Source organism: Coenobita brevimanus, chromosome 23 (genome assembly GCF_032717465.1).
Source record: "Coenobita brevimanus isolate Jiangsu-jjx chromosome 23, ASM3271746v2, whole genome shotgun sequence".
Taxonomy (NCBI): Eukaryota; Metazoa; Arthropoda; class Malacostraca; order Decapoda; family Coenobitidae; genus Coenobita; species Coenobita brevimanus.
In genome coordinates, this window is record NC_136976.1 from 70961891 (window position 1) to 70982978 (window position 21088).

The window sequence follows — 21088 nt, forward strand, 5'->3', positions numbered from 1 at the left end:
TACTTCATTATTCATTTATACATTTACTCTGTTGTTCACATATGCATTTACTCCATTATTCACCTCACCACGACCCGGAAGTTTAAACTTACCTTCGTCGGGAGAGCAGAATAAAAATGGGAGTCAAGCTGATCCCTTCAATCCGATGACTTGTTTTAGTTATGCTCTTGTTAGGTGCTGAAGAGGGACGCCTTCACGCTTGGCACTGATGTAACCGGCCAGTTCCTTTGATTATACAAACGTCCCTCAACTTCATTCCTAACGTTATCCCATGGAAGGAGGATGGTGGACTGCCTGTGGTTAAAATTCTTCAACTGTTCATGCAACTTCAAACGATTGCATTGAACCTAAGGGATGAATCTTGTAGTGTAGGAATTAATGTAGGCTGTATCTAACCTCTCCAGTTAGGAAAATCTCTTCTAAGTTGGATAAAATCATCTGGATAGGAAAAAACTAAAACTAAGTCCTCGAGTGAAAGGGGTTAAGGCCTGTGGCTATGTTTTATCGTTGTGCCATATTGTGAAGCCGAAGCATTCTGGCGCCGAGCTCACCTTCATGCCAGCGTCCGATCATGCCATTGTTTACACAGCCGAAATCTACCACAGCCGGACCCTCTAATGAAGCCTGACACTATCGCGAATACTGTTCCTCTTTTTTATCCTCATTTTCTCCTTTCACGGTCAGCTGCGGCCACCAGGAGAGTTGGGGGAGGGAGAAGGGGAAGAGGGGGAGGTAGAGGAAGAAGGGGGATGGTAGGGGGAGAAGGAGAAGGAGGTGATGGTGGCTGTAGGGGTCAACGGGTACCGCTGGCCTCCCCGGGCGACAGGGTATTTTGAGTTGTGGGTGTGGGTATGGGAGGGTACTCTGGGTAGTGGGAGTGGGTGTGGGTGTGGGAGGGTATTTTGGGTGGTGGGCGAAGGGTGTAGGTGCGACCGTGGGTGTGGGTGTGAGTGTGAGTGTCAGTGTATTTTGGGTAGTGGGCGTGGGTGTGGGTTTGAGAGTGTTCTTTGATGTGGGCGTGCGGTGCAGATGTGAGAGTAGGTGAAAGTATGGGTGGGTGTGGGTGTGGGCATGAGCATGAATGTATTTGGATGGATGGCTTGTGTATGGGTGTGGGTGTATGCACGAGTGTGTATTTTGGGTGGTGGGCATGGGTGTGGGTGTGGGCTCGAGAGTGTATTTTGGGTGGTGGGCGAAGGTTTAGACGTGGGTGTGGGTGTGAGAGTGTGTTTTGGCTAATGATCATGGGTATGGATGTGGGTGTGGGCAAGGGCGTACATTTCGAGTAATGGGTGTGGGTGAGTCTGATTTCTTCCTGGCTGTTACCCACCGCCCACTAGTACAGTAATAGGTCAAGGATGTGTTACTAAATCAATCAGATTTTTCCATCCAACCAGTAATTGATATTGGATATGCGGCAAGATACTCGTGCTTATATGGGTAGTAGTAGAGGGTAGTAATGAGACAGAGAGAGAGAGAGAGAGAGAAGGGAAATGTAGAGGAAGGATAGGGTGGCGGAGGGATGACGTCACTGTGGAAAGTCAAAGTGGTGTGACACTTGGGGGTCATGCCACACCTATGAGAGAGAGAGAGAGAGAGAGAGAGAGATCCATACTTTCCCTCGCTGCTCCTGTTTTACCACATGATTAGTTGCCTGTCGTCCTTATATTTTTAGAGACTATTTAGCCTTCAGTAAAAGCTACAACTAGACCGATGTCGCTGCGGGCCAAACAGGAACTGGCAGAATATGACAAGTAAACAAAATTGGCGATTACACGGTCGAAGTATTGCCATTTACCCAGTGGAACAGTGATGCAAAAGACAGTTGGCTCTCTTGTTAAAATACTTTATGCCTTGTGGAGAGAATGGAGAGAGACTGACTAGGAGAGTCTGTGTAATATTATGGAGAGGATGGTGAGTAAGAAACTGTCTGGGAGAGTGTGTGTGACCTTGTGAAGGGAAAATAGAGTAAGAGACTGACTAGGAGAGTGTATGTAACCTTGTGGAGAGAATGGAGAGTAAAAGACTCTTGAAGTGTGTAACCTTGTGAAGAGAACTGAGAGTAAGAGATTGACTAGGAGAGTGGAAGAGGAAATGGAGACCGAGGATGAGGTGGAGAGGTATATGCATGAACACATGAGGGTGGTGTGAGTTGGAGGAAGGGCGCCCTGACGATTGAGGACAGGGCGACATGGAGGTGGCACCGGGCACCCCCTCAGGGATTAACGCTTTTGATGAGAGAGAGAGAGAGAATCTTCCATACCTGATATCCCAAGTTGACTCTTCTCCTTCTTCCTCATCCACAGGTCAGGCCCCGAAGGTGAGCAATCTATGGGACGACTCAGTGGTGGAGAACTACAACCTCACCCTCGAGTGCAGCGTGGAGGGCAACCCACTCCCCGAAGTGCACTGGTTCAAGGACGACATCCCCCTCCACAACTCACGCAAAATCAGGATCAGGAACAAAATCAAGAGACAACGGCGGCGAAAGTTTGTATTTTAGGGGAGATAGGGTTTGACTCTCTCTCTCTCTCTCTCTCTCTCTCTCTCTCTCTCTCTCTCTCTCTCTCTCCATACTTCTTATTCCACTTTCTCTTCTCCTTTCCCTGTCTCTCCTCAGCTTTCTTCATTCTTCCCTCCATCTTCCTCTCTTCATTCGTTTTTTCCCCATCCTCTGTTGCTTCCCTGTTCCCCCTCGCCCCTCTCCCACCCATTCTGTCCCTCATTTCTATTCCGTTCCAAAGCCTTTGCTCATTTCTATTCCTCCCCTTATCTCCCCCTCCCTCCCTCTTCCATATCATCTCTAAAATATGCCATTAAATGCATCGCTTCTCTAAATTGTTGGGTCCATATTACTGGGGAGATATTAACTCCGTCTCCCTTCATATTCTGCCGTTTTCTATATACTGTCCTCCTCTTCCTGTTTATTCTTCTTCCTCTTTCTATTCCTCTTCCTCTTCTTTCTTTTTTCCTTTTCTTTCTTTTCATTTTCTTTTCCCTTCTTCCTCCTCCTTCTCCTCCTGTAGCTGTTCGTATTTCACCATCCTGAAATTGCATGACCAAATTTTCTTCAGTACATTACTTCATATTTTATTCTTGTATTTTATCTCATGGGATAATTCATGCCATATTTTCTGTTCATTCATTCATTCACACATTCGTATATACACAATTTGCTTTATTTACATATACATTCATTCACACATACGGGTACATACACTCATTCACTCACACATATACACATACACATTCACTCACACGTTTTTATACATACACATACACACATACGTTTTTATACACACGCATACATTCATACGTTTCTCTACATACACATTCACTCACATTTTGTACATATACATTCACATACATCACATTCACTCACGTTTCTTTTTTTATACAAACACATTCATAAGATTTCACATACAGATTTCCTCACACATTATTGCGACATCTCACACGTTCACTCACACACACACACACACACACACACACACACACACACACACACACACACACACACACACACACATTTCTACACATACAAAGTCACAAAATATGTAACGTACATAATCTCAGACGTTTACACACACAACTCCTCACACATTTCTGAACATACACAGACAATCACATTTTTACGTACATAATTCTGTCACTATTACACACACACACACACATACACACACACACACACACACACACAGATTCGGCTGTTCTCCTTAGCTTGGGAATATTTCTGGCATATCTTCCCCTGGTAATACTTTGCATATTGCTCCTTTAATATTCCCTTGTGTGATATTAGCGTCCTCTTTAAGCTCACCCTGGGTATATACAAAACATACTTGAGAATATTAATACTACAAGGCTAGTATGTCTCACTCTCAGCTGAATAAACTTGTCTGGCAAAAGCAGGAACACAATACAAGAGTTGTTCCGACCAGGAGGGGGTTGATGTGCCCTACTCAGAAATTTATATGTCACGAAGAAGTGCTTGAGAGGCAGATTAGCTGACGAGGATACGTGTTATTAACCCTTTCGGTGTGTTGGCCTCCTTTATTTTTTTTTTTTTTTATTTTTTTTTTTTTTGGGGGGGTGGCTATCCTTGCTGCTGCCAGACGATTTTATTCAGTTTCGGAAAGCCCCTGGATATGAATGGGTTAATGAAGACGATGATTATCCGACCCCTTCCTGCATGCACACACTCCCTCACGCCCACACACTCTCACATTCACCCTCTCCCCCACATACTCTCTTACTTCCACGTACACACACACACACACACACACACACACACACACACACACACACTTTTTCACTCTCACCTCCTCATCCTGCATGTCCTTCCCCTCCAGAATAAGGTACAGCCGCGATGTAACGAATCCCTCTGAGGAGACCGGGAGACAGAGAGGGCCCAGGAGGAGACTTCGGCCCAGGAGAACCGAGGTGGACCGGAGACAGGACCAAAGAAAGGAGGGAGCAGGAGAGAGAGGAGTGGAGGGAGGAGACGGAGGAGAATCAGGGAGACAGAGGCTACTAACTGAGGAAGAGGCTAGGAGGAGATGGATCTCCGGAGCAGGAGAGGGAAGGAGAAGGAGGAGACTGGCTAGAGGAAGAGGGAGGAGGTTAGCAAGGGAAGAGGCCAAGGGGAGAAGACTGAAAGCTTCAAGGAAACGACAAGCGAGGGAGAACACGACTGAGGCGACAGGAGCTACAAGGCACGACAGAACCGGAGGGAGAAGAGAGGAGAATTCAGCGGAAACGACATCCAAACCCGAGAGAGTGAGAGGCAGACGACAAAACAGGGAGAACTCTGATGAAACGACTGGAACTCCAAGGCGACACGAGCGAGCGGGGAGAGCAGGAGGCTCGGGAAGAGAAGCGAGACGACGCACAGGACGACGAGGACGACGCCTGGGAGGTACGAGGGAGCAAAGACGACGCACGACCACCCCGTCGACGACAGGGGGCGTCAGGAGGCGACATGAAGGGTCCAGGTGAGTCTTTTTCTGGTAGTTAGGATGGTAGGAGGTGGTGGCTAGGGTGGGCGTTCGTGGCTGTAGTTGTAAGTGGAGGTGGTTGTGGTGGTATGTCGTGGTTGTGATGGCAGATGGCTAGTTTTGGTGATAAACGATGAGACAGTTGCGGTGGCTGGTCGTGTTTGTGGATGGAAAGGATGGTCGCTGTGGTGGTAGGTCTTGGGTATGAAGAGAGGCTGCAGTAGCTTTGGTGATGAACGGAGGTGGAGTTGCTGCTGTGATCATTTGTGGTGATGCTGATGGCAGTTGTAAAGACACTGATGAATACGTATTGTAGTAGGTGCGGTGGTAATATGTATATCTATCTATCTATCTGTTTATCTATCTATCTATCTATCTATCTATCTATCTATATATATATATATATATATATATATATATATATATATATATATGTATGTATATATATATATGCTATATAATTGATGTTGCAGAGGGGCTCTTTCCCTCTGTGACACTAACATGGCTGGGCGGCTTCGTTGCCTGCTTATGCAAACGCCTCTCAGTTCCCCCCCCATCACCTGAAAGGGGGATGGTCGACTGCAGGAGGGGTGCGGCTTCAGCCTGCAGTCATCCATGTTTATTTCCAGATGCATCTGGGGTTACTGCAACAACAACTACTACTACTACTAGTACTAGTACTACTTCTTCCACTACCACTACTACCACCATCACCACTACTGCTGCTGCTGCTTCTCCATAGCTGACAGTGTTTTGGTAGTTGTGGTGATGGTAATGCTGCCTGTTCGTTTATAATGTTTCCGATTCTGGTCGTGGAGTAGATCTAGGTCCTAGGAAGTCTGTTGCCTGAGGGTCGACTGTTCTTGGTTTAATGATGCACCAGCAGGAGTTACTGCACGCTCTATTATGCCACCGCCTTGAGGGAGGGGTGAGGGGGCTGCTTGAGACTGGGATACCCCGTGTAGCACAATGTAATACTTGGCAGCAACAAGGGCGTTTTTGTAGCGTGTCACTGGGCTTATGGAAGTGTCGGAGCTATAGTTGATTTATTTTCACCTGGCAAAGATCCCTAGCCCCTTTGAGTTTAGTTGCTGGCCAGGTGTATTCAGACCGGATGATAAATCTGACCAGCAACCAAGGAGACTCATTCCTACGTCATATCTACGGTTCATCGAATTTCATGCAACCAAGACGTTATATTCACGTTGTAAGAGTGGCCCAGTTCCCTCAGATGAAAATAAACTCCATCACAAATTTAACCCCATGAACAACTCCCCGGGGGTGCACTGGGATTCCAACATGCAGCCCTCGATATCAGTCCGAATCACCAGCTTTTATAACCACTCGGCCACACCCCCTTGCAGTTAGGAAGATCTGCTGATTATTATTAACTTTTTCATCCCGAAGGACGTCTTCTTATTCGTGCTACGGTCTGATTATTCTTCATTCAGCATGAGAATACTTTTTTCAAACTGATGGAGTTAGACAACTTTCATTATCTCCTTTTACGGCAAGGGAGCTTTGATGAATAAAATCGTATGTAGACAGTAAGAATAAGAATAAAACGAAATACGTCCTGGATTGAAGGGTTAAAGTGTATGAAAGAGAGAATGGACAGGAGAAATAAAAATAGTAATGATAGAGGGGGTTGTGGGGGTATGGTTGTGGCCGACACACACACACACACACACACACACACACACACACACACACACACACACACACATCCACCTCCCCCCACACACACAAACATCCACCTACCCGCACACACACAAACATCCACCTACCCGCACACACACAAACATCCACCTACCCGCACACACACAAACATCCACCCCCCCATATACACACCCTCCCATCCACACACCCCGATATACACATACTCATCCTCCCATCCACACCCACACACACACCCACACACTCAAACAAACACGCCGATAAACACGGCCAGAGCAATAAAACTGCATGATCCGGGTAATAAATAATGAAGGAACGAGACGAATTGAGTGTGAGCCGCGTTTCATAAGACCTGAGAGTCCTATTGATTTATAAGAGTGAGTGAGCGGCGCGGTAGGACACTCTCTCCTGCTGAGTCTGTATTCAGGAACTTTCTTGAATTTAAGGTATGTGTTGTAGGTCTTGAAATTAGGGGCCGTGTTCTAGGTCTTGACTTTAGGGGCCGTGTTCTAGGTCGTGAATTTAGGGGCCGTGTTCTAGGTATTATATCTAGGGGCCGTGTTCTAGATCTTGAATTTAGGGGGCCGCGTTCTGGGTCTTGAGGGGGCCGTGGTCTGGGTCTTGAATTTAGGGGCCATGTTCTGGGTCTTGAAATTCCGAGGTCGCGCTCTAGGTCTTGAATTTAGAAGTAGTGTTTTAGGTGACGTAGAAGACTTCGCGACACCTTCCATAACGATTTATTTTGCATATTACACATTAACATTCTCATAAGATCGACATATTTTTCGTCAGGTGTAATGTACAGAATAAATTGCTAAGGGAGAGGTGTTACGATATCTCCAAAGCCACCAGGAATACGACCCAAAGTTGTGAATATGATGCTTGTTTACAGGCTACACTTGTCTTCACTCATATAGCTGTCAACACAACTCTTTATATCCAAACCAGATGAACATTAAGTGAAAAAGTGGCAAGCAAATGAGTCCCGCTAATATTTCACGTCCATGGAAGCTTATATCCTTTACGAATACTTCACCTAGTCTCGTACTCTCGCGGACTTGCGACTCTCTCAAGTACGTCTTAATTGGCGATTTATATGAATATTACACCCCAGCATTTTATTGGATCTTACTCATATCCATGCGAAATTTGGAATTTAGTAGTACAGCTAGTAAGTGTGTGAATGAGCATTTGCCTCTTACGATCCACCTCTAATGCTTTCCTTATTTTCCTTCCAAAACAGTTCTTAGTTACGACAGATCCAGTGGCGTAGCTTTGAGGGGTGCCTGCCCCTCCTCACTCGCCCCTCATGAAATTGCAAATCATTTCATGCGTGTATAGATTTTTTTATTTGTTTTTCCTTCTTCTTGTCATCTTCTGTTAAAAAATGAAAAAATACAGTGCAGGACTGGGACCCTTCAAAATAGGGCTTGATCTCATCTTGGCCTCACTTTGCCCTCCCCTACCATTTGTGAAGACCTGGCTGCACTACTGGACAGGAGTCTCATCGTAAGTTTGTTTGTGAATCCAGGCTGATGAGCCGTATTCTCGTGGGACAGGAGTCTCCCTTAGCAAACATCCTCACCAGCTTATTTCTGCATCTCACGCCACCATTGGGTTCCTATGATTCGTAATCTGTATGAAATTGTATAGTGTCAGCTGGAGCGGAATACTAGAACTGTCCCAACAGTGAGATGGAAGGGTACACCAGTAAGAAAATCCATGCCCCTTTGACTCACTCGTGTCGTAATATAATCGTTTGGCCTTAGAAAGAAATAGCTTTATTCCAACCATGACGGGGTTAATACCTTCATTTTGGTTATTTACATTTTCTTGCTGCTACCAGACATTTTATTTGAGATTCTACCGGTGTGTTCTGAACGCTCCTCCCCTTATTTTTTTTTTTTTCCTCGTATTTTTCCAATCTCCAGATGATTTTATACAGTCAGGATGACCAAATACAGGGTGGACATAACGCTCCTCTTCCACTCTGTTGGGTGATTTCTCGTGTGTTGCTGGGACGATTTAGTTAGCGTTATCAGCACTTGCCCTGCATCGTTTATACATTTCCTGCTGCCATTGCCACACCCACACCCACACCAGCAGACTAGACTGAGTTGTCCCCAAAACACGTAAGATACCATCAGGAGGGTTTATAGTGGAGCGCTATTTACGAACCACCTTCACTACAACAAATCAAGTTGAGAAAAAAATCTTCTGGAGATGCTACGTTATGGGACTGAAGAGTTAAAACTAGGAACGCTAAGATATGGATAAGCCTTCTTTTTTCTTCATCTTCATTTCTTTGGTGTAAGGTGTTATAAGATATCAGCCTGCATCCCACATCACAGAGATCGATCAGCAATGATATGGAGAGGGCCAGTCACGTTCTGTATTCATGTGCTTCAGAAATTATCGTCACACACACACACACACACACACACACACCACGTTCTGTCTGCGATCGTTTTTCGTTGTCTCCCACCCCATCTGTACCACTTCTTAACCACTTCAGATTTATTAATGCATGCTCAGTTGATACTGAGGAAGCTCGGATGGTTCAAAAAAGAATATTGCCTCCTTCAGTGTGATGATCTACTTTATTGTAGCTATTTTCATCCTGGTTTTATTCAGCTTAAGGGGGATTTTTTGGAAGGGGCAGGGAAATAATCTTCATTAACCTGTTCAGATGCGAGGGGTCTTTCCTAAGTTTTTTAAGATCGTACTTTTGGACAAACCTTCTATCATTTATTTTTTTTCTACCTCACCCCACCTTCAGTGGAAAAGGTCTGGATGATGATGATGATGATGATGATATAGTCTGGAGATGGCGAAACTTCAGAAAAAAAAAAAAAATGCCTCTTCAGATAGGATATGCTCAGATGAAAAGGATATTAGACCGCAAAGGAATAGGTGCAAGGGAGCCTCCATAGTCCACCACATTACAGGACTGTGTAAGCGTTGGTGGCTGGCGTAGGAGCATTTGTTGGCGCCAAGCGGACGGTGAGCGCCGTGGGTGGCGCCGTGCCAGCTGAACTCACCCTGGGGAAACACAGCCGCCACACGCACACGCACATACGCAAACCAGCCGCCACACGCACACTCGCACACGTAAACCAGCCGCCACACGCGCACACATACTCAACTCACATGAACACACATCACATACGCAAATCAATCCTCACACACACATACTGCACCGAGAACTTGGAGGTTTTCTTGTAATTCATCATTGGCTATTTATTTTGCATATAGCCCATCATGGGGAAACAGCCGCCAAGGGACACGCACTCAGGGATACTTTAGGGGGCTTTATCTTAAGACCTTGGCGATTTATTTTCCATCGTAGTACGATATTAATGGTGGGTTAATTTTGCCATGGTTTGCATCAGTATATACAATAGGACATTTAATGTAATGTAGATAATAAATCACTAAGAAAGGGAGTATTACGAATCTCATCATTAACAATGCGAACCTGGTGTGTAGCCTATACGATTTGTCGATTATCATATTCTTATAATGCTAAAGACACGATACTGCATGTACATGATATACTGAATTATACACTACCTGTCCTTCCATGTAAATGCAATACGCGTCCTCAAAAATTCATATACCACTCGATATCCGTCTATCAGTTGGCTATACTATATGTCAAACTTAATCCCAGAAGGGGGGGGTGGCACAAATGAAACACCTCCATGTCATTCTGTCCCCCTCCATCAGGCTGTTCTTTCTCCAATTCATACCCCCACTCATACTCTCTAACTCATCCCTGTCTCATCATATGTCTCTCCCTTCCCCTCCCTCGTGCACCTTGCTGGCATTCACTCATAATCAATCTCTCATTCTCCATTCTCCTCACTCGGTCTATATATGTGGCATTATATTTAAAAGATACATTAATTTTGTAGGCTACTACTTCCATGCAAAGTACCTTTAACCCGCGCCGTCCCGAGGACGTACTTCCACGTCCTCACGTTTTGTCACAGCTAATCCCGAGGACGTACTTCAACGTCCTGCAATTGCAAGGTTCATAATTTCCACAATTTTCAATTTTCGCGAGTCATTTTTGGTACGTATACACGGGACACCTTCCTCAACAAGATGCCAGGCAGAGACAATGCCTTACCCAGCATGACCTCCTCCCCCCCCCTGCAGGCCCTTTTCTCAGCAATTCACCTGTTATCAGTGACCTGGCCAGTATAGCCATGTCATGCCACGGTACGAAATTCAGGGCCAGAGTGATTCCCCAATCAATGACAATGTGGAGGACAAACTTTACATAGCATTAGAGGAAGAAACAGTTAGAAATGATGATCAGGTAATGTGGCAAAAAAAGGTCAGGTATTAGTGAGTGAAACAATGCTTATAATGCCTACAGTATATTACTGCTTGAAAACCAATATACTCTTGTACTACATATAAATTCGTAACAGTAAATAAATAAATACCGTTTATGAGTGGTGTGAAATAGTTATCCTCCCATAGAACTCGTTTTCTTTGGTGCCAGCCTGATAGAAAACCCAGTAAGGTAAGGAGGCTCTCCTACCTGTAATGAGTATTTTAAACCTCAGGTGAGCGATTTCTCTATGAATTTTCGATGTTTCTCACCAAAAGCGAAAGTTTTAGCAAAAAAAAAAAAAAGGGTCGAAAAATGGTCGGGATTGGGGGGTACCAGTGGTCAAAAAGTGGTCGGGACGGGGCGGGTTAATACTCACAGTCTCTTAAACCAAAATATAATACATGTATGTGTGTGTGTGTGTGTGGAACATAAAGTGTCCTAATCAGTCTTTACTATAATGTGATCTCCACAGCAATCAATTATTACTGAGAATCTTGCTGTATTGATTAATTTTTCACTTCAGTATTCTGCTGGGCCGGCCTACTGGTATAGTGCATAGCTGTACATACACCATGAAGGGATTCAGTGCCCCCTTGTAGTAGGCACCACCTCACCAGGGTTGGGCCATGGTCCTTCCCATGGTGAGGTGCAGGGAAATACGGGGGACTTGTCTCTCAGGTGGACGCCGCAGCTGCATCACCCTGGATGCACAGCGCCACCATGTGCAGGCTACCATTTGACACCCTGTAACCACTTGTAATAGGAACTGATTATTATATCTTACCTCTTGTATATCTGAAATGTACTTTATTAGCTTTTTAATAATGTACAGGTAAGTGTATCTGAGTAATTTTACGTGATTGTTTCAGAAATGGTAACACCAGTACCAGTAACAGCAGCAGTAATGTCAGCACTAATCGTGGTGAGGGTGAGAGGAAGACGAGGCGACGGCGTCCTCCCAGCCCCCAGCGACGGGTGCTGGTATCACACTTGGTGCTGAGGAACGCTGTGGCTGATGACGCTGGCATCTACAAGTGTGTGGCCAAGTCTGTGGCAGGCGAGGCTGAGGCCGAGGCCAGGATCAGAGTTGTCCCACGTAAGCAGTCATAAATACAGTATATTTGTAAAAAGATAGACTCAAATACACAACTGGAGATGTCTTGGCTCATTCGGTGTTCTACATGAGCAATGTAAATTAACATATGCTATTGTGGTACTGGTGTCAGTATATACAGGTATATGTTTGGGGAAGATTTTCTTGAGATAAGATATTGCTTAGAGTCAGCATAATTAATGACTCTAAATGGAACTGTACCTTTAGAGTTATGCAAGTTATTAATAAAATCCATTAGATACTGCTTAAAAATCAGGACATTACCAATGAACCATCATACAGTACTGTACAATGACCCTAGTAGTATACATACTTTGCTCCATACCAGTCTCTCTTAAATTGAATACTCTTTGATTATGCTGTACTTAAAGTGAGTAACTAATGTGGTCATTAGACTCAGTCATGTAGTACAGTACGTAACAGTATAAAGTAAATAAGGTAAAGACAGGAAAACAGTGCTTCCAAAATTATGTGCTCTATTTAGGTTTATTTATAAGGATGTGTTTATTCTGTTTGTATTAGCTTGACTGATGGCCCAACTAATAAATATCAAAAGAGAGTGTAAATCCTTACACTATATAAACAGTGACAGGAAGCTTAGAATTGTTGGGATGTTGATGTAGATGTTCTGGAAAGAAGTACCCTGAGATGGTTTGACCTTGTGGAGTGAATGGAGGGTAAGAGATAGCCAGGCCAACATATATGGATGAAGTGGAGAGCAAGAGGGAGATGGGGAAACTGAGGATGAGGTGGATGGGTGGTTGGATGAGGATGGTGTGAGTTAGAGGAAGTGCCACTTGTTCATGGTCACCCATTCTAAGATTAAGACATCTGGCCGTAGAAGTTGTCGTTGAGCACCCCCAGTTTGTCTAGCTGGGCAAACCCATCAACCACGGTCAAGCAACCACCTCTGCAAGGCAGTCCCATACAGTGAACCAGTGTTCCCCCAAGGCAGACAGGACCTCACCACAGCAAGGTGTGGTGAGGAGTTTTGGAGGTTTGGTTCCTGGGTGAACACCACGTTTGTGTCTTTCAACCCAGTTAACAGTGGTGCCATAGTGGACTCCACATCATCCCATTATTTGATTATATAGTCCACCTAGTGTTATGAGTGGTTTTCTTGGTTACAGGAAACCATTAGGGTTGACAAGTGTAGAGCTACATGAGGTGAAAAGATGAGTAATAAAGAGTGACAGGAAGGATAGGAGAAATCAGAATAAAGGAGGAAAGAAGCAAAAAAAGAATGATATACGTGAAGAAAGTAGGCAGTTCTGCATCAGGTGAGTGGATGATTGTCGCCACCAAGCTATTTGAGTAAAAATGTTTTGTGCAGTACCATTACTACAGCATCATTTTTTGTATTGCACTTATCATTTTCTGCTGGAAATTCATCCAAAAAATGCTGCTAATGTAGCTAAGAGTAAAGTGATGTCTTTTGATATATGTAATACAGTTGGTGCTACTATAAAATGTATGAATGAAAATGGTGGACAAAGCAGTTTCTGAAATTTTGTGTATTGCACTTAACATTTTCTGATGGTGGGGGGGACACAACCTGGCCGCACTATGGGGTGGTACTACTACTCTGCGGCCAGGTTGTGTTAGGAAGAATACTGCCACCGTATTCCCTGCGTGTCGTAAAAGGCGACTAAAAGGGGCGGGGTGAGGGGACTAGGGACCCCCTCCTCTGTTTTGTAGTTCCTAAAAAGAGACAGGCCAGAGAAAGGGATGGGGGATGGAGTTATCCCCGTACCCTGAAGATTGGGTCTATGAATGTGCGTGGATGTAGTACGATTGAGGCTAAAAGGGAGGAGATTGGGAGAATGTTTGTGAGAAGAAAGTTGGATGTGTTAGCTTTGAGTGAAACGAAGATGAAAGGGAAGGGGGAATCTATGTTTGGAAGTGTGAATGGAAGATTGTCAGGTGTTGATAGAGGAAGGGCAAGAGAAGGTGTGGCCTTGTTAGTGAGTCCGGAAGTTCAGCAATGTGTGATTGAATGGAAGGAGGTGTCATCGAGACTGATGTGGGTGAAGCGAAATTTGAACGTGAGTTGTGGGTGTTTGTGAGTGCATATGGGCCTGGTAGTGAAAGGGATGAACAAGAGAGGGAGTCTTTCTGGAATGATGTTGATGAGTGTCTGCAGAGTTTTGAAGCGAATGTGAATGTGGTAATGATGGGAGATCTGAATGCTAGAGTGGGAAATGTAGCAGTTGAAGGCGTAGTTGGTATGCATGGTGTGCCTGGAAGAAATGAAAATGAGGAACGAATGATAGCGATGTGTGTTGAGCGAGAGATGGTGATTGGGAATACGCTGTTTGAGAAGAAAGATATTTATAAGTATACATGGGTGAGACAGGAGGGTGGAAGTGTTGTTGATAGAGCCTTGATGGACTATGTGGTTGTGTCTAGGAATGTAATAGGAAGATTGTTGGATGTGAGAGTTCTGAGAGGGAGGGTGGAGGTATGTCTGACCACTACCTGGTGGAGGGAAGTTAAGAGTAGGTAAGAGATGGATGAGAGCTAGGAGGGTTAGGTGTGGCAGGGAGGTTTTGATAGTGATTGAGTTGGATAAAAGAGAGAAAAAAGATAGAGTATCAGGAGAAATTGAAAGATGAGTGGAACGCAGTGAAAGATCGGGAAAATGGCAGCGTGGAGGAGGAATGGCAGTTGTTTAAGAGTGCTGTGGTGGGGCATGCAGAAGAGGTGTGTGGTGTGAGACGTGTGGGTGGTGGTGTAAGAAAAGGAAGTGAATGGTGGTGCGAGGAAGTAAGTATGGCTGTCGCTGAGAAGAGACGTGCATATGAAGTGTGGCTGCAGAGGAAGGATGAGATGTCATATGAAAGGTATAAGGAGAAGAGGAATAGAGCGAGAAGGGCTGTGCATGATGCTAAAGTGGCAGCAGATGAGAGGTGGGGTAGGCGGCTACTGACAGAGAATTTTCAGCAGAATAAGAAAATGTTTTGGAAGGAGGTGAAAAGGGTGCGAAAGGGGAGAGTCTGGGAAGGAAGAACGAGTAAAAGCAGAGGATGGAAGGATGTTAATTGAGATGGATGCAGTAAGGAAGAGATGGGCAGAGTATTTTGAAAGATTGTTAAATGTAGAGGAGGAAAGGGTGGCTGAGATTGTGGCGGATGGAAGGGTGCAAGGAATAAATGTGTTGGGAGAGTTGAATGATTCTTTGATCACGAAGGAGGAAGTGGAGAAGGCAGTAAAGGAGATGAAAGCGGGGAAAGCTGCAGGTATGGATGGGTGTGCTGTGGAATGCCTGAAGGTTGGTGGAGTGACTATTGTTGACTGGTTAGTAAGATTGTTGAATGTGTGCTTTGAGAAAGGTATGGTGCCAATTGACTGGGCAAATGCTTGTGTGGTCCCGTTGTATAAAGGCAAGGGTGATAAGTATGAATGTACTAGCTTTAGGGGTAAAAGTCTGTTGAGTGTTGTAGGTAAGGTGTATGGTAGAGTGTTAATTATGAGAGTTAGAGAGGGTACAGAGGAGTAATTAGTGATGAACAGTGTGGCTTTAGGAGAGGGAGGGGATGCGTTGATCAGGTGTTTGCTGTGAGACAAGTGTGTGAAAAGTATTTAGCGAAAGGCAAGGATGTGTTTTGGGCATTTATGGATTTAGAGAAAGCGTATGATAGAATTGATAGGGAGGCTTTGTGGACTGTTTTAAGATTGTATGGACTTGATGGTAGGTTACTAAAAGGGGTGAAAAGTTTTTATGTAAATAGTAGAGCGTGTGTAAGAGTGGGAAATGCTGTGAGTGATTGGTTTCCCGTGAGAGTGGGGCTGCGACAGGGATGTGTGATGTCGCCTTGGTTGTTTAATATTTACATGGATGGTGTTGTAAGGGAGGTGAATGCAAGAGTTTTAGGTGGTCTGAGTCTGGTAAATGTTGATGGAGGAGAGTGGAATCTGAAGCAGCTGCTGTTTGCAGATGATACTGCACTGGTGACTGATTCAGAGGAGAGATTGAGAGAGTTGGTAGAGGAGTTTGGAAGGGTGTGTGAGAGGAGAAATTGAAAGTAAATGAGAATAAGAGTAAAGTGATGAAGTGTACTGAGGTTGATAGATGGTAGGGGGATGAATATAGTTTTGAATGGTGAGTTGCTTGAGGAGGTAGATTGTTTTAAATATCTAGGGTCACATGTTGCTGTGGATGGAAGAATAGATGCAGAAGTGAAGTTTAGAATAAATGAAGTAGGAAAGGTGCTGGGAGGAATGAAAAAAGTGTTTAAATGTCGTTCGCTTAGAATGGATGTAAAGAGAAGGCTGTATGAGGGTGTTGTGGTACCGACTGCATTATATGGGTCTGAAACATGGAATATGGGTGTAGCAGAGAGGAAAAGTTTGAATGTAATGGAGATGAGATGTCTGAGGAGTATGTGTGGAGTGACGCGTATGGATCGGGTGCGAAATGATGAAGTGCGAAGGAGAACTGGAGTTGTTTTGGAGATGGCTGGTAGAGTTGAGCAGAGGGTGTTGCAATGGTTTGGGCATATGGAGAGAATGGATAATGAGCGATTGGTGAAAAAGATAACTAGATCTGATGTGAGAGGTGTAAGGCTGAGAGGAAGACCACGAATAGGATGGATGGACAGTGTGAAGAGAGCGCTGGATGCGAGAGGGATGTCTGTTGAGCAAGGAAGAGTGGCTGTGCGTGACAGAAATAAATGGAGAGAAATTGTGAATGAATAAGTGATGACGCAGCCCTGAGGGGATATTCTCCCGCATTTGGTCTGATCAGCTAGTCAGGTCAGGTGCAGGTAAGGGGATGGGTCTGTTATGATGTGGCAGGGGTAAACCAGTTCTGCTGTCGGGCCCGGCTGCGAATGTCACTGATTGCATTGCCCAGTTGACCCTTGTGCGGTGTGGTGCGGTGAGGATCTGTCCGTTCTCCCCTTTGGGGCTAAGATGCGAATGAATGTGTTTGAATGGATGAGTAAATGGAGAGTGAGTCGTCCTGTCTCGGCTACCTCCCTTTCCTTGGGGGAAGCAGCCTAGGTATATAGATAGATAGATAGATAGATTCCTCTATAAAATGCTGTTAATGCAGCTAAGAATAAACTGATATCTTTTGATATATGCAATATAGCAAGTGCTACTATAACATGTAATAATGGCAATGATGAACACTGAGCAGTTTTCGAAAATGAGGAAAATTCTGTCCTGTCAAGAAGTTGGTGTGATTGTCAGGGTGAGAAGGTGAATACTTAAGGCTTAAGCAGTACTGCATTGCTGATTTTGGCCATGGGAGTGTCACTAGTAGATAATGTTGTCATATGATGGGTGTCTGATATTTCATTGCTGCAGAATTATGAAGAAAATGTGAATGAGATGCTGCTTAGATAAATGAGAATTGAAGAGAGAACTACAAGAAAAAAATTGCAGCAGAGAAAGAAAGAGAGTGTAGGCAGTTCTGATGTCTGAGTACCATGAAAGGCTGAGGTAAATACTGTAGATTAGTGGCAGACTAGTTTAACAGATTGAAAATTAATTGCTATACCATACGGTATGGACTGAGTTAATGTACTTAGTAGGTTATAGCAGTTTAGCAGGTACTGTAATGAGAGCATCTGTACAGACTGAGCAGGAAGAAGCAAAGTGCAGAAGCAAAGACTATGCATATTAGCAAAAACTTCACCATACTGAGAATGGGTAATGAAACCTCTTTTCTCAGTTTACACAGAATCTGTCTGCAAATTGATCAGCCAAGATATTCCCAGCAAATCTGTTTATCTTGGCACTGGTTTAACTCCCCTCTTTAATATCTCAGTGTCTGTCTTGCGAACTCAGTCACCTCTTATGATACCTTTTGCTGTATTTCATTACAGCTTATTTCTGGTGCTAGAGAGAAACTCCTTCGTGTGATGGCACAGATATAACTTACTGCTCGACTGCCTGGTTATACAGTTGTCCCTCAATTACTTCCCTCCTCCCCAGAAAGAGGATGGTGGACTGTAGGAGAAGGACAGCTAAAGTCTACAGTCCCATGGGTTCATGTTTCAGATGAGCTTGGGGCCACAACAACTACTTTCTTTCTTATCTCTTACTCTCTGCTTCTCTAAATTCTGGAAATCCTTGATGTATTGGAGCTCGTTCCATCTTTGTTTGCCTTCCATTTTTATCTTTGCTTCTTGCCCCCATTTTACCATATGGTAGTAGCTTCTTTTGTATCCAGTGTCTCAGTGCTGCATGACAGAACAATATATTGTTAATCCCAGATGTCTAATGTTTCTTATTCTTCTTTTTTACACATATTTGATGCCTGGTAGGTATCATATTGTGTTTGAAGGTGGAAGGAGACATGGTAGACCAAGAAGATGGTGAATAGATATGGTATGGGAGTGTGTGAGAATGCAAGGTATGGAGAGTGATGAGGCTAGAGAACAACAGTGGACTGAGCTAGTTGGAAGAATTTTGTACAGAGGAATGTTCTGTCTTACAAGGTTTGGCACCTATGGTCTTTCCTGGTGAAGTGATAGTCATTGGATTGACTCAGGCTGATAGGCAATGTGAAGTGTGTTAGTGTGGATGTTTATGCTCATGAGGTGGAGTCAAGATTCTGGGAGCTTAAGAGTTTGGCCCATTCAATTGGGCAGACATTTCGTTAGTTTCTCCTTCTGTCTTTTTTTTTCTTGCTGTCTGGACCCTACCTCCCCCATCCTTTGGAGAGAAAAGAGGTCAGGATAATAATGATGATGATGATGATGCACATCATCTTAATTACACTCACAGTATCTCACCCTGTAGTAATGTACAGTATTTCATCTTACAACACTTACAAATTATAGGATATGATTTTGGAAGCTGTAGGCATTGATGAGGCAAATTCTCTGAAGATAAAATGTAATGCAGAAGATGAAACTGAATATTTTAAAAATTTAGAAACATCCAAAAGGGTCTGGATGATTGGGATTTTACCAGCAGAGTGGAAGAAGGCTGCTACTATTTTCTCTTCAAAAGTTAGATAATTTTTTTTTATATGTGTCTCAGTATATATGTGGAAGATAACACTGTATACGGAAGATACCAGGATATCTGGTGAGTGGTGAACAGGGTGGTTATAGGCATTGTGGGGGATGTGTGAATCAAATTTTTGTAGTAAGACAGATGCAGTGTATAGTGGAGGAAGTATGTAACAAGGATTGTAAGGTACTGTATATAAAGTAAATATGACATTTGTGAATCTGGAAACAAAGTATGAGGAGATTGATAGAGAAGGAGTATAGGTTTTATGTGCTTATAGAGTTGTTAAAATTTTTGACAGTCTTAGCTAAAGACCTCTTATGATGGTAACCAACTATATTCCAAGTAGGCTACAGTAGATGGATGACCGAATTACTCAGTGTTAGTGTTAGAGTGAGGCAAAGGTGTGTGATGTGATGATATATACTGTAGTGGTAGATGGGGATGCTCCCCATCCACTCACTCAATGTAGTGCTGTTTTGGGTATCTGCAAAATACTCTCCTCCTTCCTTTCTCTTCTGTCTTTCTTTCCCTCATTCTTTCCTCTTCCTTGTGCCTACAGGTGACTTTACATTCCCTCTTCTGTTTTTCTTTCCTTCATTCTTTCCTCTTCCTTCTGCCTATAGTTGACTCTACACTGAATGACAAGCCAAATGGTTTCCCATACACCAGGAAACCATTTACTACACTGGGTGGTAACCATATAACCAAATTATGGTGCCTGGTGGTTTAGTGGGTAATTAAGGTACAGTACATGCCCACGGTACACGAGTTCCGAGTACTCAACCCCTCTTGTATGGAAGGACCTATTTTTGTGTGTGTGTGTGTGTGTGTGTATTTTTTATTAGTACACAAATTGAAATCCTTGTAAGCAAGACAGGCAGCAAAGAGTGGCTCAGATCCGGGGTTACCCCGAGTACGCGACATTGCCCCTCCAAGAAACGATAATGGGTAAAGGTGAGCAGCCATATTCTTGTTGGTTTAGTTAAGCCATATCCTTGTTGATTTACCTAGTAAAGCCATAATCTTGTTGGTTTACTTTATAATGGGTAATATGTCTTAGATAGTTTCCCTGTATAGTACAATATTTAGGTCTGAAGGATTGCCCATGAAGGGGGGTGCCGCCCATATGTAATTTTTCCCATAAGTTTATGTATTCACAGTATGTGAATTCCTAGTACGCGATGTCCTCTGCTGCCCATATAGGCGCGTACTAGGGGGATATACTGTACTCCAGTCGGATTGAGCCTGTGTAGGTTTATATTCAAGGGGTGGTTGGGGTTTGTTGCTTGCGTGATGCCACTCAGGGATGAGTGAGGTTGGTCACTCTCATCTTTAATGTCAGGACCAACTTGCCTAGCCCCAGGCTTCTATACTCCTCATGGGACAACATAGGATTGGATGATGGAAATATATAGATAGATAGATAGATAGATAGATTTTTTTTTAAATAACAGAACCGAGGAAGGAAAAACAAATGAATAAAAAAAAATAATCCATACACCAGATTACTGGTGTCCTCTGTTCATAAAATATCTGTAACAGTTAGACTTGAACAGCTGTAGGTTGAAGTTTGGAGGGAAGCAACTCTGGGGAAGCAAGTTCCAAAGAGATGCAGTACGGGGAATGAAAGAATTCTGATAGGCAGAAGTTCTGCAATATGGCTGAGTGACATTCCAGTCATGAGCGCTACCAGATGCCCGTGTAGCACGAGGGAAGGCATGGAGAGGTGGCACCATGGACACAACTTTGTCTGACCATTTGCCATAAAAATATCTGTAAAATAATGCAGGGGAGGCAACATCCCCTCTTACTTGTAGGGGAGGTAGTATATTTGTAATGGCAGTGTTGTTAATAACTCAACAGCTTTGTTCTGAATTTTTTCTAATTGTTTTAATTCAACCTCTCCACATCCATTCCACAGGGGTGAGCAATATTCAAGCTGAGAGCACACATGACTCTTATAAATTACAGCTAACTGCACGT

The 21088-nt window shown here is 43.9% G+C and overlaps 1 protein-coding gene across 1 annotated transcript in view; it reads left to right on the top strand.

Annotated features, from left to right (window-relative positions):
• LOC145392896 (uncharacterized) overlaps positions 1-21088 on the top strand; it is a 291202-nt gene that overhangs the window by 245851 nt on the left and 24263 nt on the right. Inside the window, exons 2-4 of the mRNA XM_080267181.1 lie at positions 2307-2490; positions 4350-4991; positions 11889-12115. Coding sequence (XP_080123307.1) covers positions 2307-2490; positions 4350-4991; positions 11889-12115 — 1053 coding nt within the window. The remainder of the gene's footprint in view (positions 1-2306; positions 2491-4349; positions 4992-11888; positions 12116-21088) is intronic.